Source organism: Triturus cristatus, chromosome 5_2 (genome assembly GCF_964204655.1).
Source record: "Triturus cristatus chromosome 5_2, aTriCri1.1, whole genome shotgun sequence".
Classification (NCBI taxonomy): domain Eukaryota; kingdom Metazoa; phylum Chordata; class Amphibia; order Caudata; family Salamandridae; genus Triturus; species Triturus cristatus.
This window is the reverse complement of record NC_140588.1, coordinates 899978104-900000972: the sequence shown is the minus strand read 5'-3', so window position 1 is coordinate 900000972 and position 22869 is coordinate 899978104. Positions and strand designations below refer to the sequence as shown.

Here is a 22869-nt window from a genome sequence, read left to right as displayed (position 1 = left end):
GCAGGGAGATTGGGTACTGGTGAAGAAGCCCTACAAAGTACTGAAAGGGGAATCCGTATTCCAAACCCCATTGCGAGTACACGATGCAACCAGAGGGGCAGTGTGTCTGGAAGGTGGGGGATGGCGTAGCAAGGATGACATAGTCAAGCTCAAAGCTGGACAAGAGGAAATCATCAGGAGGAGTGGTCGCATGCATGAATCCGAGAGCGATGATAGTGTGCTTGAGTGGCAAGACAGTGAGATCACCGGGGAAAGTATGTGCGATGATGAGGTTGGGGGCAAATCCCCTGCACAAGGCTGGGCCGGAGGCAGAAGCGCACTTACGAGTGGGAGCACAGAGCATGGTACGGGAGGTGCTGAGAGGCAGATGGGCCCAGCCTCCAGACCAGGGAGGTATGGCAGTCACAGCACGGGGAGCCCGGGCCAAAGCGGCACAAGTGTTGGTGGGGTGGCACAAAACCCGTATGTTACTCCTAGCAGGCCGGCACGGCATGTTAGGGCACCTAAGAGATTTGAGGACTTTGTTATGAGATGATAATGTGTTTCACATGTTTTTTGTTGATAAGGGAGATGTCGTACATTGAGTTAGCGGACTAGCTCCGCGGCGCCTGACGCAGTCTTTCCTCGCTGTTTGCCTGTCCTCCTGACGTCATGGCCAATCGCATTTCGAGGTCGGCCGTGACGTCAGCGGGGCGCGGCGGATCGGCAGACGGGAGCGCGAATTCATTACGAGCGGTTGTCTTCCCGCTCGCTCCCCGTGGGCCGTTGTTACCAGCATACTTATATATATATAATAAAGTGTTGTTCTATCACCACTACGTCTCGCCTCCCTCACTCTGCCACTACAGGGCTGCATCGTTCTAGACGGGTTTAAATATATACATCCAAATATATATTAAAAAAAAACCTCTGTAGCAACTTTGAAACAAAATAGATAAATAACTACACGTACTTAGCAGCAATAAGCCTCTGAACTGTAGCAGCTAATGTTTCCACCCGTAGGTGGCAGTGTTGGACATAATCAACTGAAGATACAGAAAAGACAACAAGAAGCCAGAGACTGTTCGGAGCGAAGCTATAGTAACCGTTGGTAGAATCGCCTCGTTCTCGTGACGGCAGCTGTACCAACGCATGAATTTTATTTAGACACAAGCTATTTTCAATTAATTTGAGCGCCTGCGAACAGCGGGGATTCTCTGAGCTTCGTCTGGTCGCACGCTGTGGGCGGGACCGGAGATGGCGTCGCTGGAGCTGGGCTGCGCTGTTTGCATGCAGCGCCTGCCGGTGATGAAGCGCTGTGTCCGGTGCAGGGAGACTTTCTACTGGTGAGGATAATTCGTTTCTTATGCAAAGGCAGCGCGCGCGCTGGTTGGGCCACCGTCGACGCTCTCAACCGCCACCAACTGGCAGTCGAACAGGGCATGGTAGGGTCTCATGGAAGTGTGTGTAAGAAGATACATTCTCAGCGGTCACCTTTCGGCCACTTTATGAGTAGGTGCATAGCTGTCAAGTAGTCGGCTTATGTCGCAATGCCGAATTTAACCAGTCCTAGTTATTTAACTAACAGTTCTAAGTACTAATGGCAATTGTAGGTCCGTACCCGTATTCTGGAACTACAGGTCCTTGCATGTTATACATGTATGACAACATTTCATAAGAGTCAAGTGGGAGAATTTAAGAAACATATCTGGTGAATGTATTTCACCCTATTAATATCTATTGAAGCCAAGGTAATTCAGGCGGAAGACAGCCATAATAAAGACATTGATCCCTTCAAATAGAGGGAGTCTCCCGCTTGAATCGGGTCGGTTGGCATGTATGTATTCAGTATCGTTAGCTAAAAATACAGGGCTGCCAATTTGTAATAAACAAACCATCTTTTAAAGCCGCAGCCCATCACTGTTCTTTCTACCAGTAATAGTTATCTTTCTGTAAAGAGATATTTTTATATGTTTTTTTTACCACGGTAAATAATCGGTGTTACCAGTCGCCAATCTGCATTAAATAGCAATGAGTTTATCGACACCAATAGAATGAAATGCTGAGTGACATGTCAACGCTTGATTTGTTGATCCTCTTTGGTTTTGTTCGACACCACCCCTGTGCTGCATCTAATTTGGGGAAAGAGTTGAGGACACATCCAGTTACTTCCCGTATCACCAACTGATATTATAATTGTCTTTGAACATGCACTGCCTTCACTGCCTTTTGGCTAGGTTCACCCTATAGAAATACCACACACGCTCATACAAGTTGCACAAAGCTGTTCACCTGTCCTGTGCCTAAGTTAACTTTAAGCCTGTCCTGGCTTGTTCATGAAGCAGTTCTAACCCTGCTGGAACGTGTTCGTAAACTTATACGAAGAAAGTTAAAACTACAAGTCCTTGCATATGTAGGCCTCAACTTCGACTTTGCAATGGTGCTGCTACCCAGTCACCAGATAAATGGAAATCACTCACTAAATTGCAATGTTCCCACCAAACAAGCACCATGTAAGGAATGGACCTGAAGTTTACATTACCTGGCCTACCGTATCCCATTTCAAACCAAAACAAGCATTGGCATAGCCAATAGGTCTCGCCTTTGGGATGTTATAAGTTTTTAGTTATGTTTTATCTTATTGTATGTGCCTTGTGAGCCGGGCAACTGCAGCGTATTTTCTTAAACACGCCCCTTGCCGGCGGATCAGGGGAGGCCCATTTCACTGGTAGGCTGAGAGAGTGGAATAAGGTGTGAACCAGCAAGTCTATCAGCAGCTCCAGCCAAGCATGCAGCCATCTTTGAATGGAAATCATCCACAAGAAGCATCCACCAGGCAATTTAAACATATATTTTTCTAATTTCAGATTTCATTAGGTTCTTCGCAAAATGACTTGTCACAATATCTATAGAAACGCACTGTATTAAGGCACCCGTTAAGTCTAGCGAATATTTAAAAACATGTCATCGCAAAATGTGATCAGGCTTCTATTCAAATATTTAGAAAAATAATTCTAACCATGGTGTACACGTGCACAACAGTTGGAAACTCTACACAATGATGTCCAACATGGCTGCCTAGCTCGCACTCTGGAAGCTTTCCCCTTGCCTACTATTAGTTAATCAATTGACCTTTCCACCCCACCCGGCAGCTTACGCGCACGATCAAATTGCAGGCTGCTGTTCCAGAGCTCCGCAGTGAGGCAGGTACGTCACAACTACAACTCCCTTCTGCCTGTCTTAATTTACAGAAAAAAAACCACAGGAGTGTAACCCGTAGACCAAACTGAGATCAGGGTAATAACAATGTAATTGCAACAATATCTCAGCAGGAATTATTGAATTATTTGCAATCGTATGTACAAGACATTACAAACACACAGAGAGAAAAAGAGGCTGCAAATACTTTGATTAATGCGCCCATAGGCGTCATATATTTAGAGAAGATTAACGAAGAGTCAACAAATTATAACAGCACTGTTTGGTCTAAATACCAAAACAACCCTAAGAAAAAAAGTGTATAATGTGCTCGTGACATAAGTGTGACGGCGCAAGTGACAACGTGAAGAAAACCATAGCAAGGGGCGCAATACGGTATATACAGAGTATGTACAAATTAAAGGTTCCAAGCAACGATTTCAATTGTTCATCTGAAAGTTTTCAAAGAGTTTTTTTCTGAGGGAACCAAAAGATCAAAAGAGCGCCAAAAGGATTTGGAGCTGATGGGCACAGGTCGACGACGTTTCGATCCTTAATTATTTAGGATCATCCTCAGGACCAGGGTCGCAATTTTCAGGGAGTGCTGTATAAAATAAAGGTCAATATCAGAGCGGAGGTCAACAGGACATGAGAAGGTAAAGGAAACAGGGGAATCTCGACTCGCGCCTACCTGTGGCCCGGGGGAAGGGGACTCTGTCAAGGAGGGTTCCGGGTAGATAGACGAGAAAGTCACGATGTGTCCAGGTGAGACATCAGGATGGGACTCAAGTGAATTAAGAGTCTCTGGGGAACAAGAGGGTAAATTAAGCGGGGGAGGTGGGAAGAAGGGTAAAGGAGCAGGGGAAGAGGAGCAATGGTAACGCATTGTCAACTTACCGCTGGCAGGAGCGGAGCTGCGGAACCGGAGGGGGAGCGCACAAGGGCGCTTCAGTGTATTCTGTGAATGTGAATAGAGAAATCAAGGAATAAGGATCTAATCGAGTACCGAATGATCAGCGGGATACGGAAAAGGGAGTCGGGGGAGGGAGGGGGGTGTGTGGACTTACAGGTTAGCAGGTCAGGGGAGTCGTGGTCCAAATTTCCGAAGGTACATCAAGCCGCCACGGACGTGTGCGGAGCACAACCGAAGCCTGTGAAGAGAAGCCGAGATCCCTTCTACATAAGGGAAATATCAGCGTCATGGTAACGGGCACAGATTGGACAGTGAAGAAGAGGGTGGGACGGTAACTACGGACGCGGGGATTGCAGCCAATGCGGGAGCAAAGGGGAGTAGCAGGAGAAGGTGATAGGGTCCTGAGCTGGTGACCCGGGCTGGTAACCAAGGACGCCTGGGGATCGTGTATTCAAGGGAAAGAGAAGAGTTCCGTGGCTGTCGAGGGAATCGGTCAGAGTGTGAATTGTATTAAGCTGACGAGCGAGGACTGGTCAAGTAGAGACAGTGAGAGATTGTGTCTATGGGGGGTTTGGAGGCACAATCAATTATAGTGCATCGATCGTTGTAATAGTCATGGTCATTGTACACAATGTAGGTACGAAACTGAATTTAAGGAGTGATACATACATTTCAAAGGGGACGTGCTTCACATGGAATCAGGGGAAAGGAAAACAGGGAAGGATAGTAGTCTTCTTGTTCTTCACGATCCCCAGGCGTCCTTGGTTACCAGCCCGGGTCACCAGCTCAGGACCCCATCACCTTCTCCTGCTACTCCCCTTTGCTCCCGCATTGGCTGCAATCCCCGCGTCCGTAGTTACCGTCCCACCCTCTTCTTCACTGTCCAATCTGTGCCCGTTACCATGACGCTGATATTTCCCTTATGTAGAAGGGATCTCGGCTTCTCTTCACAGGCTTCGGTTGAGCTCCGCACACGTCCGTGGCGGCTTGATGTACCTTCGGAAATTTGGACCACGACTCCCCTGACCTGCTAACCTGTAAGTCCACACACCCCCTCCCTCCCCCGACTCCCTTTTCCGTATCCTGCTGATCATTCGGTACTCGATTAGATCCTTATTCCTTGATTTCTCTATTCACATTCACAGAATACACTGAAGCGCCCTTGTGCACTCCCCCTCCGGTTCCGCAGCTCCGCTCCTGCCAGCGGTAAGTTGACAATGCGTTACCATTGCTCCTCTTCCCCTGCTCCTTTACCCTTCTTCCCACCTCCCCCGCTTAATTTACCCTCTTGTTCCCCAGAGACTCTTAATTCACTTGAGTCCCATCCTGATGTCTCACCTGGACACATCGTGACTTTCTCGTCTATCTACCCGGAACCCTCCTTGACAGAGTCCCCTTCCCCCGGGCCACAGGTAGGCGCGAGTCGAGATTCCCCTGTTTCCTTTACCTTCTCATGTCCTGTTGACCTCCGCTCTGATATTGACCTTTATTTTATACAGCACTCCCTGAAAATTGCGACCCTGGTCCTGAGGATGATCCTAAATAATTAAGGATCGAAACGTCGTCGACCTGTGCCCATCAGCTCCAAATCCTTTTGGCGCTCTTTTGATCTTTTGGTTCCCTCAGAAAAAAACTCTTTGAAAACTTTCAGATGAACAATTGAAATCGTTGCTTGGAACCTTTAATTTGTACATACTCTGTATATACCGTATTGCGCCCCTTGCTATGGTTTTCTTCACGTTGTCACTTGCGCCGTCACACTTATGTCACGAGCACATTGTACACTTTTTTTCTTAGGGTTGTTTTGGTATTTAGACCAAACAGTGCTGTTATAATTTGTTGACTCTTTCGTTAATCTTCTCTAAATATATGACGCCTATGGGCGCATTAATCAAAGTATTTGCAGCCTCTTTTTCTCTCTGTGTGTTTGTAATGTCTCGTACATACGATTGCAAATAATTCAATAATTCCTGCTGAGATATTGTTGCAATTACATTGTCTTAATTTACAGCATAAGTGCTTCATACGCCACTGGAATAGCGCAAGCTACGTTGACTGCGTAAAAAATCCCGCAAGTTTTACTCAAGCAGGCTGAGAGCATGGGTGACTTCAAATCCCAACATCATTAATCCAATTAACGCATTAATTCCACCTGATTGTTTCGGACGTTACTCTGACGTGACAACTCATGAATAATGCTTGCACTCACGGTTCAGTACATCGGCCAGCTAAATTAAATAAATGAGTAAATACAACATCTCTGCGTCAACTACCGTTCACTCAAGCTTTCAGACAACTGCCAAACCCGTATTGAAATAGCCTTGCTCAACAAAATAACTGCTAACGCCTCATTATTGCTTATGCGAACTATAGAAGTTTTCAAGTATATATTAAATTTAAGGATACAAACCTCAGTCGTCTCATTTTCAGAATCACAATGTACATTTTTTGATTTGTAGGTGGCAATGACCACAAACAGGAGTTCTATGAAAGTTAAAGGCGAAGATCAAGATCAACTAAACTTGTGCCAAAGCGCACATTTATCCATGAATAACTGTGCTCTTCTGACCCTGGACTCCTGCAGAACTTGGGCTGTGCATGTGGCATGTGACTGGAGGGTTGGTTAAAAAGAATGGAGCGAGAGAGAAGCGGGGGTGAGTGAGCATGGCAGCCTGGCGAACACGAACGCGCTAATTAAAAACAGATGGTGACATGACCCTGAACAGATGGCGCCCCTGCTTGTAACCGTAGGCCGTGGGCGGATACATTTCCTGAGAAAGGTGGGACATGCACCCGACTTGCCCAATTGCGTTCTGTCTATTTAGAAAGACTCACGCAAAGTCCAATAGAAAAAATGCTTTAAAAGAAAACCCGCACAAGCGTGTGAAAAGTCCAGAGTGATTCCAAGAGGTCAGTTTCCTAGAGCAACACGTGCGCTGCACTAGGCTCGACCTAAAAAGGACGGATTTCTACTGTTATCCTCTGGGATAATATACTTCAGTGAATTGCAAAGGATTCAAGATAAACTAGTAATATTGAGGCCCTCTCAAACAGCTGATACCTTATTAGATTAGCTTTCATGCAGTACTGGTTTTTCAGCCAACAACGTTAAGCATGCTAGGACACTTCTGTGGTTATTTTGGAACCATTGATTACTTTGGGCTTACTCTAGGGAAGTTAATTTTAAAGTAACAAATATTGTGTTTATATTCAAGTTTTTTTTTTTAATCAACACTGTTGTGAATAATTTAGTTTTACTCCTTTAATAGTTTTGTTCTCTCTGGTTTGTATGAGACTCCCTTTCAAACCACATTTTTTTAAATGTACTTGACTAAGAGACTATTGTGCAGGGAGTGTGCACACAAACCTCCTTTACATATATGAATACATTCCCATATCAAAATCCTCCACAGCCATAATAAAGACCTAATATTGGCAGTGGGCCTTTTACACTGAACATCCGTTCTTTCTCTGAGGGCCTTGGATAGAAATACTGGAGTTGGGCGTCTTAAAAGTTTATAAAACAAAGGCAGTGCACCTTGTGCGGAGGGGTGGCCATCATGAAGGACTTCAACAGGCAACATCCGCTTAGAGCTCTCTTCAGCTGGCAGACCGGTCACATCTTGCAGTGAAAATAGTTGAAATCCACGAAATGGCTAACATCTATCAGGCTTTAAAGTAGAAATTGACTGCAAATGTTTTGAGAAGGTCTGGAAGAGATAACCTTTTTCAGTTGCAAATTGATCCGTGCAGTATAGCAAGGCAAGAACTTTCATCTGCAGTTCTGAGGCTTGGAACAAGCAGTGGAACACTGTTGCCTATTAACTGAATGCTTTCAGTACCATGCCATTGGATGCATTTGAAACTCTGAGTTTATCATAAGGAGAGTGTCTCATTTCCGGTAGTTCTCTGGAAAGCTCCTTCTACTTACAAGTAGGAAATTCTACGGAAATGTCTTCCATTTCTACTTTGCTGGGATTCAAGCATAGCCCACCAGGTTCAAAGGTCAGCAATTTGGTCATTAGACCTTGGGATTGAACAAATGGGCTAAAAAGCAAAACTAGGTAATTGAAGGGGATGTGGTCCAGTAGTTCCAGAAGACTTGTACCTAGTTCAGACTTAATCAATCAATCAATCAGTGACACTTGTAAAGCGCGCTACATACCCGTAGGGTCTCAAGGCGCTTTACAAGGAGACTTACATCCATTAACAACTTCTTTGACCTTGCGACAATCACCTTCCATGTCTTTACATCCATCATCCACCAAAATGGGGAGTAACTGGTATTGGCGCGCTATTGCTTAGAGAGTCTGCTTAACAGTGGTAAGCCCAAATTTGTTGAGGTCAAGGACTCTGTTAAGCTCAAAGTCTATGAGGTATTGTGTCTCCAGAGAGAAGATTCAAACAGCATTTCAAAATGCAGTCAAAAACAAGAAAGTACTGACTCAAAAAGGGAGTTTGAGGTCAGGAACTTAGAGAAAGCCTTGAAGGTTTATTGAGGCAAATCATATTTTTTAAAACGTCTCATAACCCTGTCGTCTTAGCACTAACCCTCTACATAACTATTGATTTGCTCCTTCTGACCTAATGCCATCCGTAGGTGTCCGAACAAACCAGTTACTCAAAGAACAGAAAACAATTGTGAATGAGTACAATACAGTATGCTGGCAGTAAGAGCCTGAGAAAGTAGCAAAATGTTTCCTTCAGCAAATTCTTTGGGAACAGTGTCATTCAAAATAAACAGTGCACTGAGGCTTAGTTTAGTTTAAGCCAGAAAAACGCATAATGATTTTTTCAATTATAATAACTCATGATAATACACTTGTGAATTCAAACGCAAAACAACTAATATTAATGCACATATATAGTTAAAACATGGAAAACTTCCACACTGAGAACAGCTCAATCATAGATAAATTTCACCTGAGTGCACAACCAGTTCACTGAACCTTTAAATGATAAAGATTAACTATAAAATGCCTCTTTTCAGATATGTCATGCAACACATAAAGTGTCTCTAGACAGGCAAGAGATGGCAAATATAAATGATCACTACAATTCTAATGGCATGTAGGTAATGATCACTGTAAACATTGTTTTATTGAATTTGTGAACAGTTGTAATAAAGACAACACAATGTTAGGAGAGAATAAAGGCATAACCTGTGCTCCAATACACAGGTCATAATCACTTTGGTATGAACGTTTACATTCATGTGCATACAACATTGGCTAAAAAAAGGTACATTTTGAACGTTTGTTGGGTTGTGGTTGCAACGCGGACCCATGTAACTGTATCTTCTATGAGCTCCTAGCAGTAGGCTTTTTTTCCCTCCGGCCTTGCGAAAGCAAATGCCAGATTGGATTAAATCCTTGCCAGGAAGAGGCAGCAGAACGCTCAAGGCAGTGGTTTTCATCCAATGAAGAAGAGGATTCTGGTCTGGAGATGACAAGCACCCCACCACCTAGAAGCAATAAAAAAGATGGCCCCTGCCTTCGGTACGAGCCATCACCGTCACGCAGCACCCTGTGCCAGAAGAGAAGTTGCTAGTGTACTGACTCTGCCAGCCTACTTAACAAGCTCCTATGAGAAGTTGAGAAGAGATTGGGTTGCCTGTGAGGGGGTGGAGGTCGTCATGCCTCATACATGTCCTTGGCAGGTCCGGCAGAGCTAAGGCTTGGTGGATGGTAGCTTCTATGATGATGCAGTCAGTCACTGTGGCTTGGGTAGTCACGAAAGGCAGAGAGTAGGCCTCCTTCAAGCTCGTACGCTGGATGGGTGTGCTGTGGGGGCTCGGTGCAGTCATGAATACACATAGTGTAAGGGCAGAAGGGTCTTAGGCCTCCATTGAAAAGATACTAAATCCAAGAGGTAGGTTGAGCAATGGGTGAACCCATGCCATTGCAGAAGTAGCAAAGATCCAGCACACTTCCCTAAAAAGTAATGGTGGTCAGTGCCTACCAAAGTAAGAATAAGCGAACGCCTTGTGTAGTTCGTACAAATCCTTAGGACCTAAGAATTGGTTGGACAACATAAACTAAGGGCCTAGTGTAAAAACTAATTCTAGACACCCCCGCAGGATATGTTGCCCTATAGACCAGATAGCTCACAGTGCCACCGTATGCCCCCCCCCCCTAACCTACCGGGGAACGAATGGTTTTCTGTCAACCACTGAAGATGACAACCCTGACCCTTCAGGGATTGTGGAAACAGTACGGAACCTTTTGCTCAGTCACTCATGCTTACTTATTCTCAGAAAAATATACAGAGAATACACATTGGGACTTTTTCAATAATATTTATTGAACCATCGTTGTTCTTGCATAAAATACGTGTGCTGCAATGCTTAGTAGACACAAGCAGATATCCTTGATTACAAGCACCAAAAGCGTTCTACCATGGTGCTAAACAATGTATATATGCCGGCATATAAACAAGACCGTAATCTAGGGTACTCCTACTATGCGGACCCTACTCTAAGTGCACCTAGAGTGTGTGTAGGTGTTGAGCCAAAAATCCCCCCCAAGGACAATCCAACCCCATTACCTGATGGGATAGAATGAAGGACCACATCTTGGTCACAAACTGGACATCCCTCACGAAATGTCAGACCGACGTGTGGTGAATCCTCAGCATGCAAGGACTCCTTGTCAGTGGAAGTACCTCCTCTACCAATCTATCGAGATGCTTATCTTTTATAATATAAGTAGCCTTGTGATGTACGCATATGTGTTGTGGATCTATAGATAGCCCTGTCGCCAGTGGCGGCTCCTCTGCTAAGGCGAAGGAACGGTGTCCCACTGCTGTAAAGCAGTGAAAGAAAGAACAAATACAATGATAACTCGAGGTTATTATCATTGTGTTTGTTCCTGCTGCGCAGCTTTGTGGGGCGGTCAGGGCTGCTCTGCTCTCGGAGCAGGGGAGGAGTGGTTTGCCCACTCCAAGTGCGCAATGACTGTTTGGCCGGCCCTATGGGGTCGTCCAAAACAGTCATGCACACTTCACATGTTCATGCAGCCTGCATGGAGAACATACCAGGCCCCCATTCCTTGGCTGAGTGCTGCTCCACGTTGTGATTGGCTTAAGGGAGGGAGACTGGCTGCTTCCTGTTCCGGCCCCAGAGAGGAGAGACTGAGATGACCTGTGGGAGAGCGTCGAGAAGGTAAGTTTTTTAAAAACTTTTTTCTTTATTGTACATCACCCCCTGCTCCCACTCCTCCACCCCCCACCTGCCCCGCCACTTATGATTTGTGCTGGCTGCTACTGCCTGTCGCCAAATGGATGAAGATCGTGATGACATTTGTACGTAGTGTGAAACGAGACTTTGTACGTGAAGTTCAGGGTGTTGTGGTGATGTTGTGCGAAGCTAGATGTAAAAACAACTATAGTTTCAGAGAAACTAATCCAACTTTATCGTGCATGCAAATATGTGCAAAAGACCATAGCTGAAAATTGTATTTGGGTGGACAGTGTGGGAAATAAGCTGCTTCGCTACATGAGCCTAACTTAGGAATTTAATAGCCTGATGTATGTCCATTTTCTCAAGGCCAAAGAGGAGATTCTGAAAGTGGCTCGGAAACGTGACTCAATACTGTTAAGAGCTCAATGATGTCCTGTTTCAGGACTTTTGGGCCTTGATGTTGGCGAAATGTTGATCACTCAAAATACCTACTGATCACCTGAGAGCCAATCAAATTCCTTACAGATGGGGCTTCCTTTTCAGGCTACAGTTCTTATTCCATGGCAATATAGCATCAGTCCACAACTAGAGAGGAAGCATATTAAACTCCTGAACTTAGTTCTGGAACAGGAAAAAACTGCAAAAACGCTTATTCAACCAAGGCCGCCCTGGCAAAGACAAGCTAAGAAGGTCAAGAGAAAGACGAGGAATAAGAATCGTCAAGAAATCCCCATCACAGTGGAGCAGATTTGGACTCCACATTAATGATTCCAACAGGATGATCGCCTAGCATCACCACAGACTTGAATTTCTGCATGAACTACAATGCAAACTGCTAAGGTCGCAATTGAAATGAATAAAAACCAAACATCACAGGACTCGTTTCATTGGACAATGATTATAAGGCCGATGACCCAAAACACTTTGTGACATTGATGCTATTTTTTTCTTGTTGGTGATCTTATTTTATATCCTAAACTTGAGAGATGTTTAAAGGTTTATGATCTTGCTGGAACACAACATGTTGCAGTTATATTGGTTTGATTTATTGCTTATCAGAATTGTTTGAAAACCAGAAGAGTCTGTTAAAAAAAAAACAGGTAGATGATGGGAAACCCTCTGAATGATGCTTAGCCATTTCAGGTGATTGCTCTAGGGAGACAGGATAGTGGCTCACTTTCCATCTTGGGTGTAAAGTCACTAAATAAACATAGACCCTATAATTCTTAGTAAATTACTTCTGACCTAAATCAGCCAGTAACATTCTTGACACTAAACTCTCCAATAAAACGCAAGGCCATCTTACACTGTCTCAGCATAAAGGGTGCAGATGTAGGGGGCGTGGCCAAGCCGGCTACCATGGCGGCTGCATCTAGCTAGGGCTCCACGATCGGGCCGGACAAGGGGTCGATTCCAGACGTTGCACCCCCCGGAAAACGCACCCCTGGGCGTCGGAGGGTCCCGGGCATCGGCTGCTCCGCGGAGGTGAAACGCTGAAGGGGAGAAACGGAGTGGCGGCGCAGTACAGCTCCGGACCGGGAGCTGGGATCGCAAGATGGCGGCGGGCGGACCCTGAGGTCCGTGATCGAGTGACCGGAGGACCACTGGACCGCGGGTACAGCCGGCAAAACTACCCTGTGAACCCCCACTGAGCCTAGACCAGTACCTGCATGCCGCTGATAGATGGTGGAGCTCCGGAGACAGGTTGTGAACGTGAGCGTCCCCTTACCTGCCCTGACACGAAGAGAGAGAGCAGCCATGACACCTGCAGTGCCCGTCCCACGCAGCAATCGGCCCCGCAGCTGAGAGGACGAGGCACACCGGACAAGAAACGACGCCTTCCCTGGGGGCGCCTAAAGGCTGCGACATCCGCGGTGAGTGCGGAGCTGCGGGGGGAGCCCTGGTGGGTCTGGAGGCAGGATCGGGACGCCTGACCCTAAGATGGCGCCCGACGGGACATCACCACATTGAGGCCTGGAGCCCGTAACTGAGAGCAGGGGACGCCGGTATTGGGGGAGAGCGGCCTCCATTCCTCCCGGATCATACCCGGGATACCCCACCCTGCGGGACGGCATACCCCCGGAAGGCACCCAGAATTCGGACATTACCAGTGAGGTGGCCTGGGGATCTATTGAAGAGTACCGAGCGGTGGAGTGCCCTGCGGGGGCTCGCTTCGAGAGAAGGCACGAGACGAGACGACACCTCCCACATGCTCTGAAAAACGGTCCCCGGGATCGACGGACGGCGGCCTCCTCATAGCGCACAGACTGGGGCAGGATAGCAGAGGATCTTGTGGAGCTACGGAGGCCTGTGGCGGAGTACGAAGAGCCCTGGTGGGGGCACTAATCATTGGTGGGAGCGAGATCGGAGACGAGACGCGCCCCCCCTGCCTCCTCGGGAAGAGAGGGGGCCCGCATCCCCCAGCAGACGGGCGCGGAGGATCACGTAGAGCTGGGGAGGCCGGTGGCGGAGTACGAGGAGCCCCGGTGGGGACACAAATCATTGGTGAGAGCGAAACCGGCGACGAGACGACCCCCCTGCCTCCCCGGGAAGAGAGGGAGCCCGTGCCCCCCAGCAGACGTACCCCGACCGCAACCATGGGGAAGCCCCGGGGGACCCAACAGACGGCGGTTCCCGAGACGGCCCCAGAGAAGATGCCCAGAGCCCGGACATGGGTGGGCGCGGTGGAGCCGCCGCCTGACTCCTCGGTTTCCGTCAAGTTGGACCAGGTTCTGGCCGCCATAGAGCACTCCAGAGTCTCCATGGAGGAACGGCTCGGGACGCTAGCGACGGACATCAGCCTTATCCGTGATGCCCATCGGAAGCTGGTGGATAGAGTAAAGGACGGAGAGAAGAAGATGGAAGACATACAGCCAACGCTCGATAAACACCAGCAGACTCTCCAGGAGGTGCTACATCGCCTAACCATCATGGAGGAGCGGGCGGACGATTTAGAAGGGCGCTCAAGACGCTGCAACATTCGCGTCATAGGGCTACCTGAAGGAATCGAAGGCACAGACCCCCTGCAATACTTAGAGACTTGGGTGAAATCCTTCACCCCGGATAAGGATCGCTCCGCATTCTTCTCTATGGAACGAGCCCACAGGGTCCCGGCCTGCAGACCGCCCCCAGGGGCGCCCCCGAGGCCGCTGCTAGCAAAATTCCTCCACTTCCGCGACAGAGATGCGGTGCTACGCGCGGCACGAGTGGCGGGCACCCTGCGGGTCGACAACCAGCGTGTTATGGTGTTCCCCCGACTATGCACGGGCAGTTCAACAACAACGGGCCTCCTTTCTGAATGTAAAGAGACGGCTGTGCGAGAACAATATCCACTACTCCTTGCTTTTCCCGGCCCGTCTCAGGGTGGTCTACGCCGACTCTACTGTGTTTTTCACGAACGCCACGGAAGCTCAAGATTGGGCGGACCAGCACTGCACACGACAATCTAGGGCGGAGATCGCATGAGAACCGCATCCTAAGCCTCCACGATCCGGAAGGCGGTCGCAACGGCGCCCACGCGAGGGCGTGAGTGGCAGAGCTCGTGCACGCACCCAGGACTCTCCTGACCTCGAGCAAATTGTGAAAGAACGGAGGGAGGCCTTGCAAGCAGTGATCAACCTGCAGGCATCTCCTCTACCGGATGACATTGATCGGCCACCGCATATCTTTACCTCGGAGGAGAAGAATGACAGTGATGGAACAGGGACGGGGGAGGACTCCGTGACGCCCCCCGTGGTCACTCCGCAGACGGCGGACCTCATCCTAGATGAACAATCTGGCTCCCATGCGAAATAAGAGGGGACTCCCGGACCTACCATTGAGCCAAATGTACTTTCTTCCCCACCTATTGAACTCCGGCCCTAATCTCGTAGCCTGCTATAGCAGGTGCAACGTCCATTTTTCCTACTAATGGCCCGATTCGTTTCTGGCCCAGTACGCATGCACCGCCGCCCCCTTCTTATATTGTTGTATCCCCCTTAAGTGGGTAAACAGGTTTGGACGCACCGTCCTTGATGATGGGTCCTAGGCATTGGGGATGTTCCCCGACCCCATTGGTTCAGTTGTATACCCCAGTTGCACACTTTTCCCACCCCCCAAATGGAATGAAACAGATCCAGCCATCTCCCACTTATGCTTACGCGGCGTCGGGGGACACAGACACCCTTAGCCACCTGGAGCGACCGAGTTATGCACACCTCATTAGGCGTAGTCCCTGCGCTTGGCGAACAGACACAGACCATGACGCATCACACGCCACACACTGATGTCACCATCCTCACCCTGAATGTTAGGGGGCTTCACACTCCACGCAAACGATATGCGGTGTATTCCTACGCGAAGCGTCACAACACCCCGATAGTCTTTTTACAAGAGACGCATCTCATTGCAAAGGAGGTCGGGAAACTGCAGTTGAAATGGAGGGGTCTCCTGTGTGCCACAACCTATTCTGCGTATGCACGCGGGGCGCTGGTCTGGGTGCGACCGGGAACTCCCTTCCGGGAGCTTCGGAGAGTGGTCGACAAAGAAGGTAGATATGCGCTACTGGAGGGTCTTCTAGACGGACAGGTAGTACTTCTCGGTAGCATTTACGCCCCTAATGTTGACCAAGACAAGTTTTGGGACCATCTCACAGGGGTCCTTGCCCCATTTGCTTCTATACCCTGGGTCCTGGGAGGAGACTATAATTGCTCACTTGACTTGAACCTTGACCGATCGCACCCACCTCCACTGCATTCCCCGGCGCACAAGCAAACTACCAGATTCCGGGCTTGGATTTCGCACTGGTCGCTCACTGATGCCTGGCGGATGCGCCACCCCCTGGTCCGCTTGTATTCCTTTCATTCCATCCCACACAACTTGCGCGTCCGACTTGACCGCTTCTTATGTACGGCGACTATCCTGCCCAGGATCGCCCATACAGACTACCTGGGCAGGATCATATCCGATCATGATGCTCACATTCTCCAGTTACACTGGCGGCCCCCACACCCACCGGTCCCCACGTGGCGCTTACCGCGGGACTGTCTATCAGACCAGATCTTTCGTCACGATCAGGAAGGTAGCATCCAAGACTATTTCACACGCAATTCGGGGACAGCATCATCTAGATTAGTGGAATGGGATGCGTTTAAGGTGGTGGCCCGGGGAGAGTGCCTGAGGCAAATAACGGGCGTTAAGCGCGTATTGGAACAGGCCCTCACCACCGCGGAACACCGCCTGGCGACCCTCACCAAACGGGACGCTACGTCCGAAGAGGAGACGCGGCGTATAGCAGAAGCCAAAACGGCCTATCAAACGGCCTCCGCGGATCTGCGAAGGTGCAACTTCCGATCCTATGCTACACGGATGCATAGAGAGAGGGACAAGACGGGCACTCTACTGGCGTGGTTGGCCAGGCAAGACACGGAAGTCAAGCCCATCACCGAGATACTGGACCCTGGGGGGGTGTTAGTGCGCTCCCAAGCGGAGATTCTGGGGGCTTTCCGCGACTACTATGCCGAGACCTATAGCGACCTCACCTCTACCCCACAGGATGTAGTGGATCGCTTTCTCGATCCTTTACCTCTCCCAACAATCACGAGGACAGAGAAGGAGGCCTTAGATGCCATACTAGTGTCGGCGGATGTGACGCGGGCCCTGCGTGCCCTGGCCCGAAATAAAGCTCCGGGGCTGGATGGGTTCCCCCTAGAATATTACACGACGTTTTCAGTGCACCTAGTCCCTCGGTTAGTGGAGGTGTTTGCGGCGGCGCTGAAGAAGGGAGAACTGCCGAAATCCATGCGAGAATCCGTAATCGTGACGTTCCTGAAACCACATAGGGACCCACAGCGAATGGCCTCCTACCGTCCAATATCGCTATTGTCAGCCGATTGCAAACTCTTCGGGAAGACCTTGGCGGATAGATATGTCCAAATTATACGCTCTCTGGTTCACCCGGATCAGTGCGGATTTATACCCGGCAGATGTACGTCCCAGAACATACGTCGAGTCTTCCACATTCAGGATCAGGTACGGGGGATATACCCCCGAGTGGCCTGTCTCATCTTAGATCTTGAGAAGGCCTTCGATTCCCTCACATGGCAGTTTCTGTTCTCGGTGCTGCAGCGAGTAGGCATAGGGCCCACCCTTCTAGCCTATACGCGCTTACTGTACACCGGACTGACCTCGCGGGTGCGCCTAGGCCGATACATATCGACGGAGTTTGCGGTTCAGAGGGGCACGCGACAGGGCTGCCCGCTGTCCCCTCTGCTATTTGCCCTGGCGGTGGAGCCTTTAGCCATACGACTCCGGCGGGAAGGGGAGAGCTGGGGCATCCCGATAGCAGACACGGTGCATAGTGTTTCCTTATACGCGGATGACCTGCTGATCTATGTGCGGGACATTGCAGACGATCTGACACCCCTCTGGGAAACTTTGCAGGAATTTACTGCGGCCTCAGGACTACGGGTGAATTGGGATAAATCCACAATTTATCTGCTGCATCCGGAACTACCTCCGCAGGAGGTTCACATAGGAACCCAGCGAGTGCCTTGGAGCGCGGAGGCCCTCCGATACCTTGGTATTCGTCTCTACCACTCCTCCACAGATATGTTTGAGGGTAACCATTGCAAGGCACTGGCGAGCATTAGGGCTACGATCGGATTTTGGAAGAGCCTTCCATTAGCTCCAATTGGGAGAGTGGCGTTGGCCAAAATGATCATGGTTCCGAGATTGCTGTATTTTTTTACCAACCTGCCCGTAATCCCGCCCAGAACCTTTTTCCGGGACCTAGACTCCCTTCTTAGTGCGCTCATCTGGGGGTCCACCAGGCACAGAATAGCCCTGACAAAACTACAACTGCCCACCACGCAGGGTGGCTTGAGAGCCCCATCATTCGAAGCCTACTTCTTAGCAGCACAACTGCAATGGCTGTCTCATTGGACAGCAGACAAGTATACTGTGGAAACTCATACCATCGCCGGACAGGTATCGGTTCCGGAGATCCGTCGCTTGCTCCTCCCTGGCACACACCCAAAGCCCACGTACCCCTTACAGGTGTTGGTCGCACGTAAGTGCATGTTGCGGATACACCGCATGTCCCCGGGGACCCCGTTGTACTCCCCTCTACTCACTCTGGTAGGATGGCCCAACCGGGAACACTACTACACGAATAGCGCGCTTCGCACATGGACGAGGTGTGGCTTAACGGAGGCGGCGTCCCTTTTCGAGGACGGGCAACTAAGACCGTTCCTTAGTTTGGTGGAGGAATACAAGCTTCCCCCAGGGCAATTCCTGCTTCACCGCCAACTCCTAGATAGCTACCGACCGCATCAGGACCTAAGTAAAGGGGAACCACACACCCACCCAGTGCTACACACGATCCTACATATGGGAGCAGGACGCCATCTAACTACATGGCTTTACAAAGCCATACGGGAATTGACTAATAAACCATTGGCGACCCTCCGGGCCACCTGGGAGGCGGAAATCGGGCGGGTGCTCCATGAGGGGGAGTGGGAGAAAGCTTTGAGATACCCTAAGAAAGTCTCCAGAAACGCACGTTTTAAAAACATCCAATATTACATCCTACACAGGGCCTATCTCACACCTGCACGCCTCCAACGATTCTACCCTGACACTCAGTTCCTATGCCCCAGATGTCACGAACAAAATGCAGACTTCCGGCATATGTTTTGGAGCTGCTCTGTCATTCAAATCTTCTGGCACCACATTCACACCGCTTTGAGTACCCTCACTGGGCTAACTTGCATGAACACTTGGGAGGCCAGTGCCATAGGCATCTTTCGCGTAAGTAAGCAGCACAAGGTGCAGACTCGCTTCCTCTCCTTAGCGGTGCTCTTGGCCAAACGCAGCATAGCCATGCATTGGCGTTCCCCCACCGGTCCTCCGGTGGCGGCGTGGGTGGGAGCTACGTACAAATGGGCGGCGGCGGAGGAGGAGACATTACGGGAGGAGGAGGTGAAAGGGACCCGCAAGCACCCTATATCAATGGAATGGGCCATGTTATTATACCAGTTTAGGCAGCTCTCCCCGGGGGCGGACCCACCAGACGACGCATCTACACAACTAATCCAGAGTACACAGTCACAGGCCCTACCCACCTAAATCAGTAGACTCCCAACCGCGCGAGGTCTTGACACACCCTAGCTCCAGGCACACTATTACGATTCTCGGTCGTACCGACTAGGATAGGCAAACATGAGTATCAGAGGTACCTCACCATCATGACGCTACATTCCCTCACTAATGTAATTGGATATATTCTTCCATATCCATTCCCTAGTTTATGCCTATGTTAAACCCCAGTTCCTTTGCCATATATGAAACCCGAGATTGTAGGATGTGAACGTCACGATAACTGTATGCATTGTTTATGCTTCCTGGTGACGAATCATCAATCGATACAGTTGTTAAGTATCCTTACAGGATGTATGATCGGACACGACCACTTGAAGAATATGAATGATGTACAATGTATGAAATGTGAAAATGGCAATAAAAATAAGTTTAAAAAAAATAAATAAAGGGTGCAGATGTAGACCTATTACACGACACGCACTTGATATTCTCACACACTACCCGGTTCAGATCCCGCAACTGTCCCAACCAGGTCCACTCAATGGCCCCATCAAAGGTCACTGGTGTCCCTGTAGTAATCTGAATGCACTGGCAACACTTGATTTTTATGGACTGCTGTTTCCGATGATAGCCTATTTCAAGAAAAGTAATTTGATAATATTAGGCAACTTTAATGTGGCTCTTGATCTGAGTTTCAACAGATCTCCCAACATCTGAAAAACACAGCTGTCCCTCACTCATTGACTGAGAAAAAAATTGACTAGTATTTAATGAACGTATGGTGCTTATACATCCGGGTGAGAGAGATTACTTTTATTCAAATGTTCAAAGGTCTCACTCAAGAATCAATTATTTCTTGATAACATACCTACTCTCTGACTCAGTACCGGACACCGCTATTGGCTCATAGACACTATCCAACCATGTTCTGGGCATAATGACATTAGTGATAGCTCCACTAGTCCCAATCTCCCTCCCCCCACCCCTCCTCATCCCCCAAGTTTTTGGAGAATGAATGAAATTGCAGTGTGAGATCCAGTACTTATATCAAATATTCATGAGACTCAAAGTTATTTGAAAGAGAATGAAACAAGAAGGAATGCCTGGTGATGTGATGTGGGTTGCAGCCTGGGTCTGAGATGATGGCGTAATTGCACAAACACACAATCATGAATATGGGATTAGCCAAAGTCTGATGCTTGGAACTAGACAGAGCTCGCAGCACTGGAGCACAGGACGATGGAATCCAGACAAACTTAAAGAGAACTCTGAGTTCAGGTCGGGCTAGAAGCATTGTTGATCAAAAACGCAGCTCCTAAATTGCAGTGTCCAACAAATGTACTGTGAAAGGGGTGACCGGGCCGAAAAGCTGCTGGCTTAGAAACTAAAATTGAACTCCACTAGAAGCTATATATGTGGTTTAAAACAAACCGGATCCTCAAGAAGTCGGATCTGGATGTATTTGCTGCTATTACACATTACTGCCCAGACTTATATACTTGGGAACATTACAACCCTACTCTCCACGATGCATCATGAGGAGTTCCATCTACTGGAGATCGTGTATGATTTGCTGGAAGGCTTGGAATTACCAGTTTCAGAAGATGAAATAAGAAGCACTAATAAATCCCTTCCATATAGTAGAGCCCAGTCCTAGGCAGTTTTCCAAACCCTTTTTATAAGACCTTCGTGAATGACCTACTTGCCCCCTGGGGCAAATTGTTTGCTTCTTTCTCAGAAACTCGCACAGTCACTCCCAAGGATGAGGAAGTCCACCTTCACGCTCATTGTAAAACCGAACAAAGATCTTAGGCGTTGTGGTTCTTATAGAGCGATAGCCCTATTGAACAGTGATCTGAAGATCTACACTATGAACCATGCCACTAGAATGGAAACTATATGGCAGCTAACATTCACACCCTATCAGGCAGGGCTAATGAGGGATAGACAAATGGGATACAATGTGTGACTCACCTTCAACGTAATTGGAACCTCCCCTTCATCCCCACCCATTCCCTGTGGCAAAAGCTATTTTGTACAAGTCCTTATAAGGATGGGAATTGAAAGCCTCTGATAAAAATAGTTATGTTTTGGTGTCTCAGCTGACATCGGCTCTATTATGGCTAGCACAGTTTAAAAGTAAACCCTGGTATCTGAGCACACTCCATAGACAATTGTTACGCTCTACTAAAATAGCTGTTATTGGAATATCTCTTGCCCATGACTCCCATAATGGGTAGCCCTGACTTCATACCTGGCATGATGGATAACGGGTACCAGCCTTGGGTGGATGGACTGAGAATTCATCTGCGTATGCTATATGAAAGTAGATCCCTAAAGAGAAGGTATCAGGTGCTAACGATTTTCAACTGAGGCCAAATGACACCTGTAAAATCATCCAGTTACTGCACTGGGCGTGCTCAACTCCATTGAGGGTAAGATGGAGTAGTGACGTGACTAAAATGGACAGCATTTTTCAGGAAGATGAGATTCCATGCACCATGACAAGACTCTATAGGGCTTTGGAGCAAAGTCAACCCCTACATGCCCTCACATATGTTAAGAAATGGTCAGAAATGAGAGCTCTAGATATACCAGAAATCTCATGGAAACTGGTTTGGGGGTGGGCAAGAAAGTTCTCCATCTGTACCAAATAGAAAGAAACTGCTTATAAGGTTTTCCTCTGGTGGTACCTTACACAAGTACATCTGAAGGATGGGTGTTCTAAGCTTTGTTGGCGTAGTTATGTAGAGGTGGGGACAAACATCCTCATGTGGTGAACATGTCCAGGGCTCTGCATGGACATGTTGATGTGTGTCAGAGAAATAGCTAATATACAACTTTTAATAGACCGCCTATTGATCTTGCTAGGGGAAGTGGATGGCAAAAGATTATATCTGCTATTGACCTTACCTAGTAATCATATTTCCCAGCTTCTCTTAGCAGTCAAATTTTCGATCGCTCAGAGATGAAAGGTGCCCGTCTAACTTGAAGTTCCTATGGTACCGTAAAAGTAATCTTATTGTTTTTAACTGTATGTAAGTCTTGGTCTAGTAATATGCATGTGTATCTGTTGTCTGTTTACTTTAAATAAAGTGGTTACAAAAAAGTTACTGGTCTTGGTAGCAGGGACAATCTGTCCAAATTGTTTGCATCATTCCCACACTTGACAGGGAAATGGTACAATAATGGGACTGAGTGACTGCAGAGCCCATGGGTATTTGCTATAAAAGTCAGAGCTATTGGCTTTGGCCATGCTTTTTGCCAGTGGTATCTGAATGAATATGTCAAGACGCATGCTCAAATGTTGTCTGCAAGCTTAAAATGAGTTCTATTAAAAACACCTATTTCAAGACGGCAGCAGATGCACATGCATTGTGATGAGTGTACATGTATTGTGACACATGGAGGCCGTTTTAAGTTTCCATTCTAGTATGGTTGGCAGCCATATACATAGGGTAAATTAAAACATGTAAAAAGCGATGGTTAAAAAAAAAAAGAAAGGGAAATGAGCGGACTT

The 22869-nt window shown here is 48.1% G+C and overlaps 1 protein-coding gene across 1 annotated transcript in view; it reads left to right on the top strand.

The window, feature by feature from the left end:
- The first annotated feature begins 1027 nt into the window (after positions 1-1027).
- LOC146829383 (uncharacterized) overlaps positions 1028-22869 on the top strand; it is a 59726-nt gene continuing 37884 nt past the window's right edge. Inside the window, exon 1 of the mRNA XM_085608042.1 lies at positions 1028-1325. Coding sequence (XP_085464168.1) covers positions 1237-1325 — 89 coding nt within the window. The 5' untranslated portion in view covers positions 1028-1236. The remainder of the gene's footprint in view (positions 1326-22869) is intronic.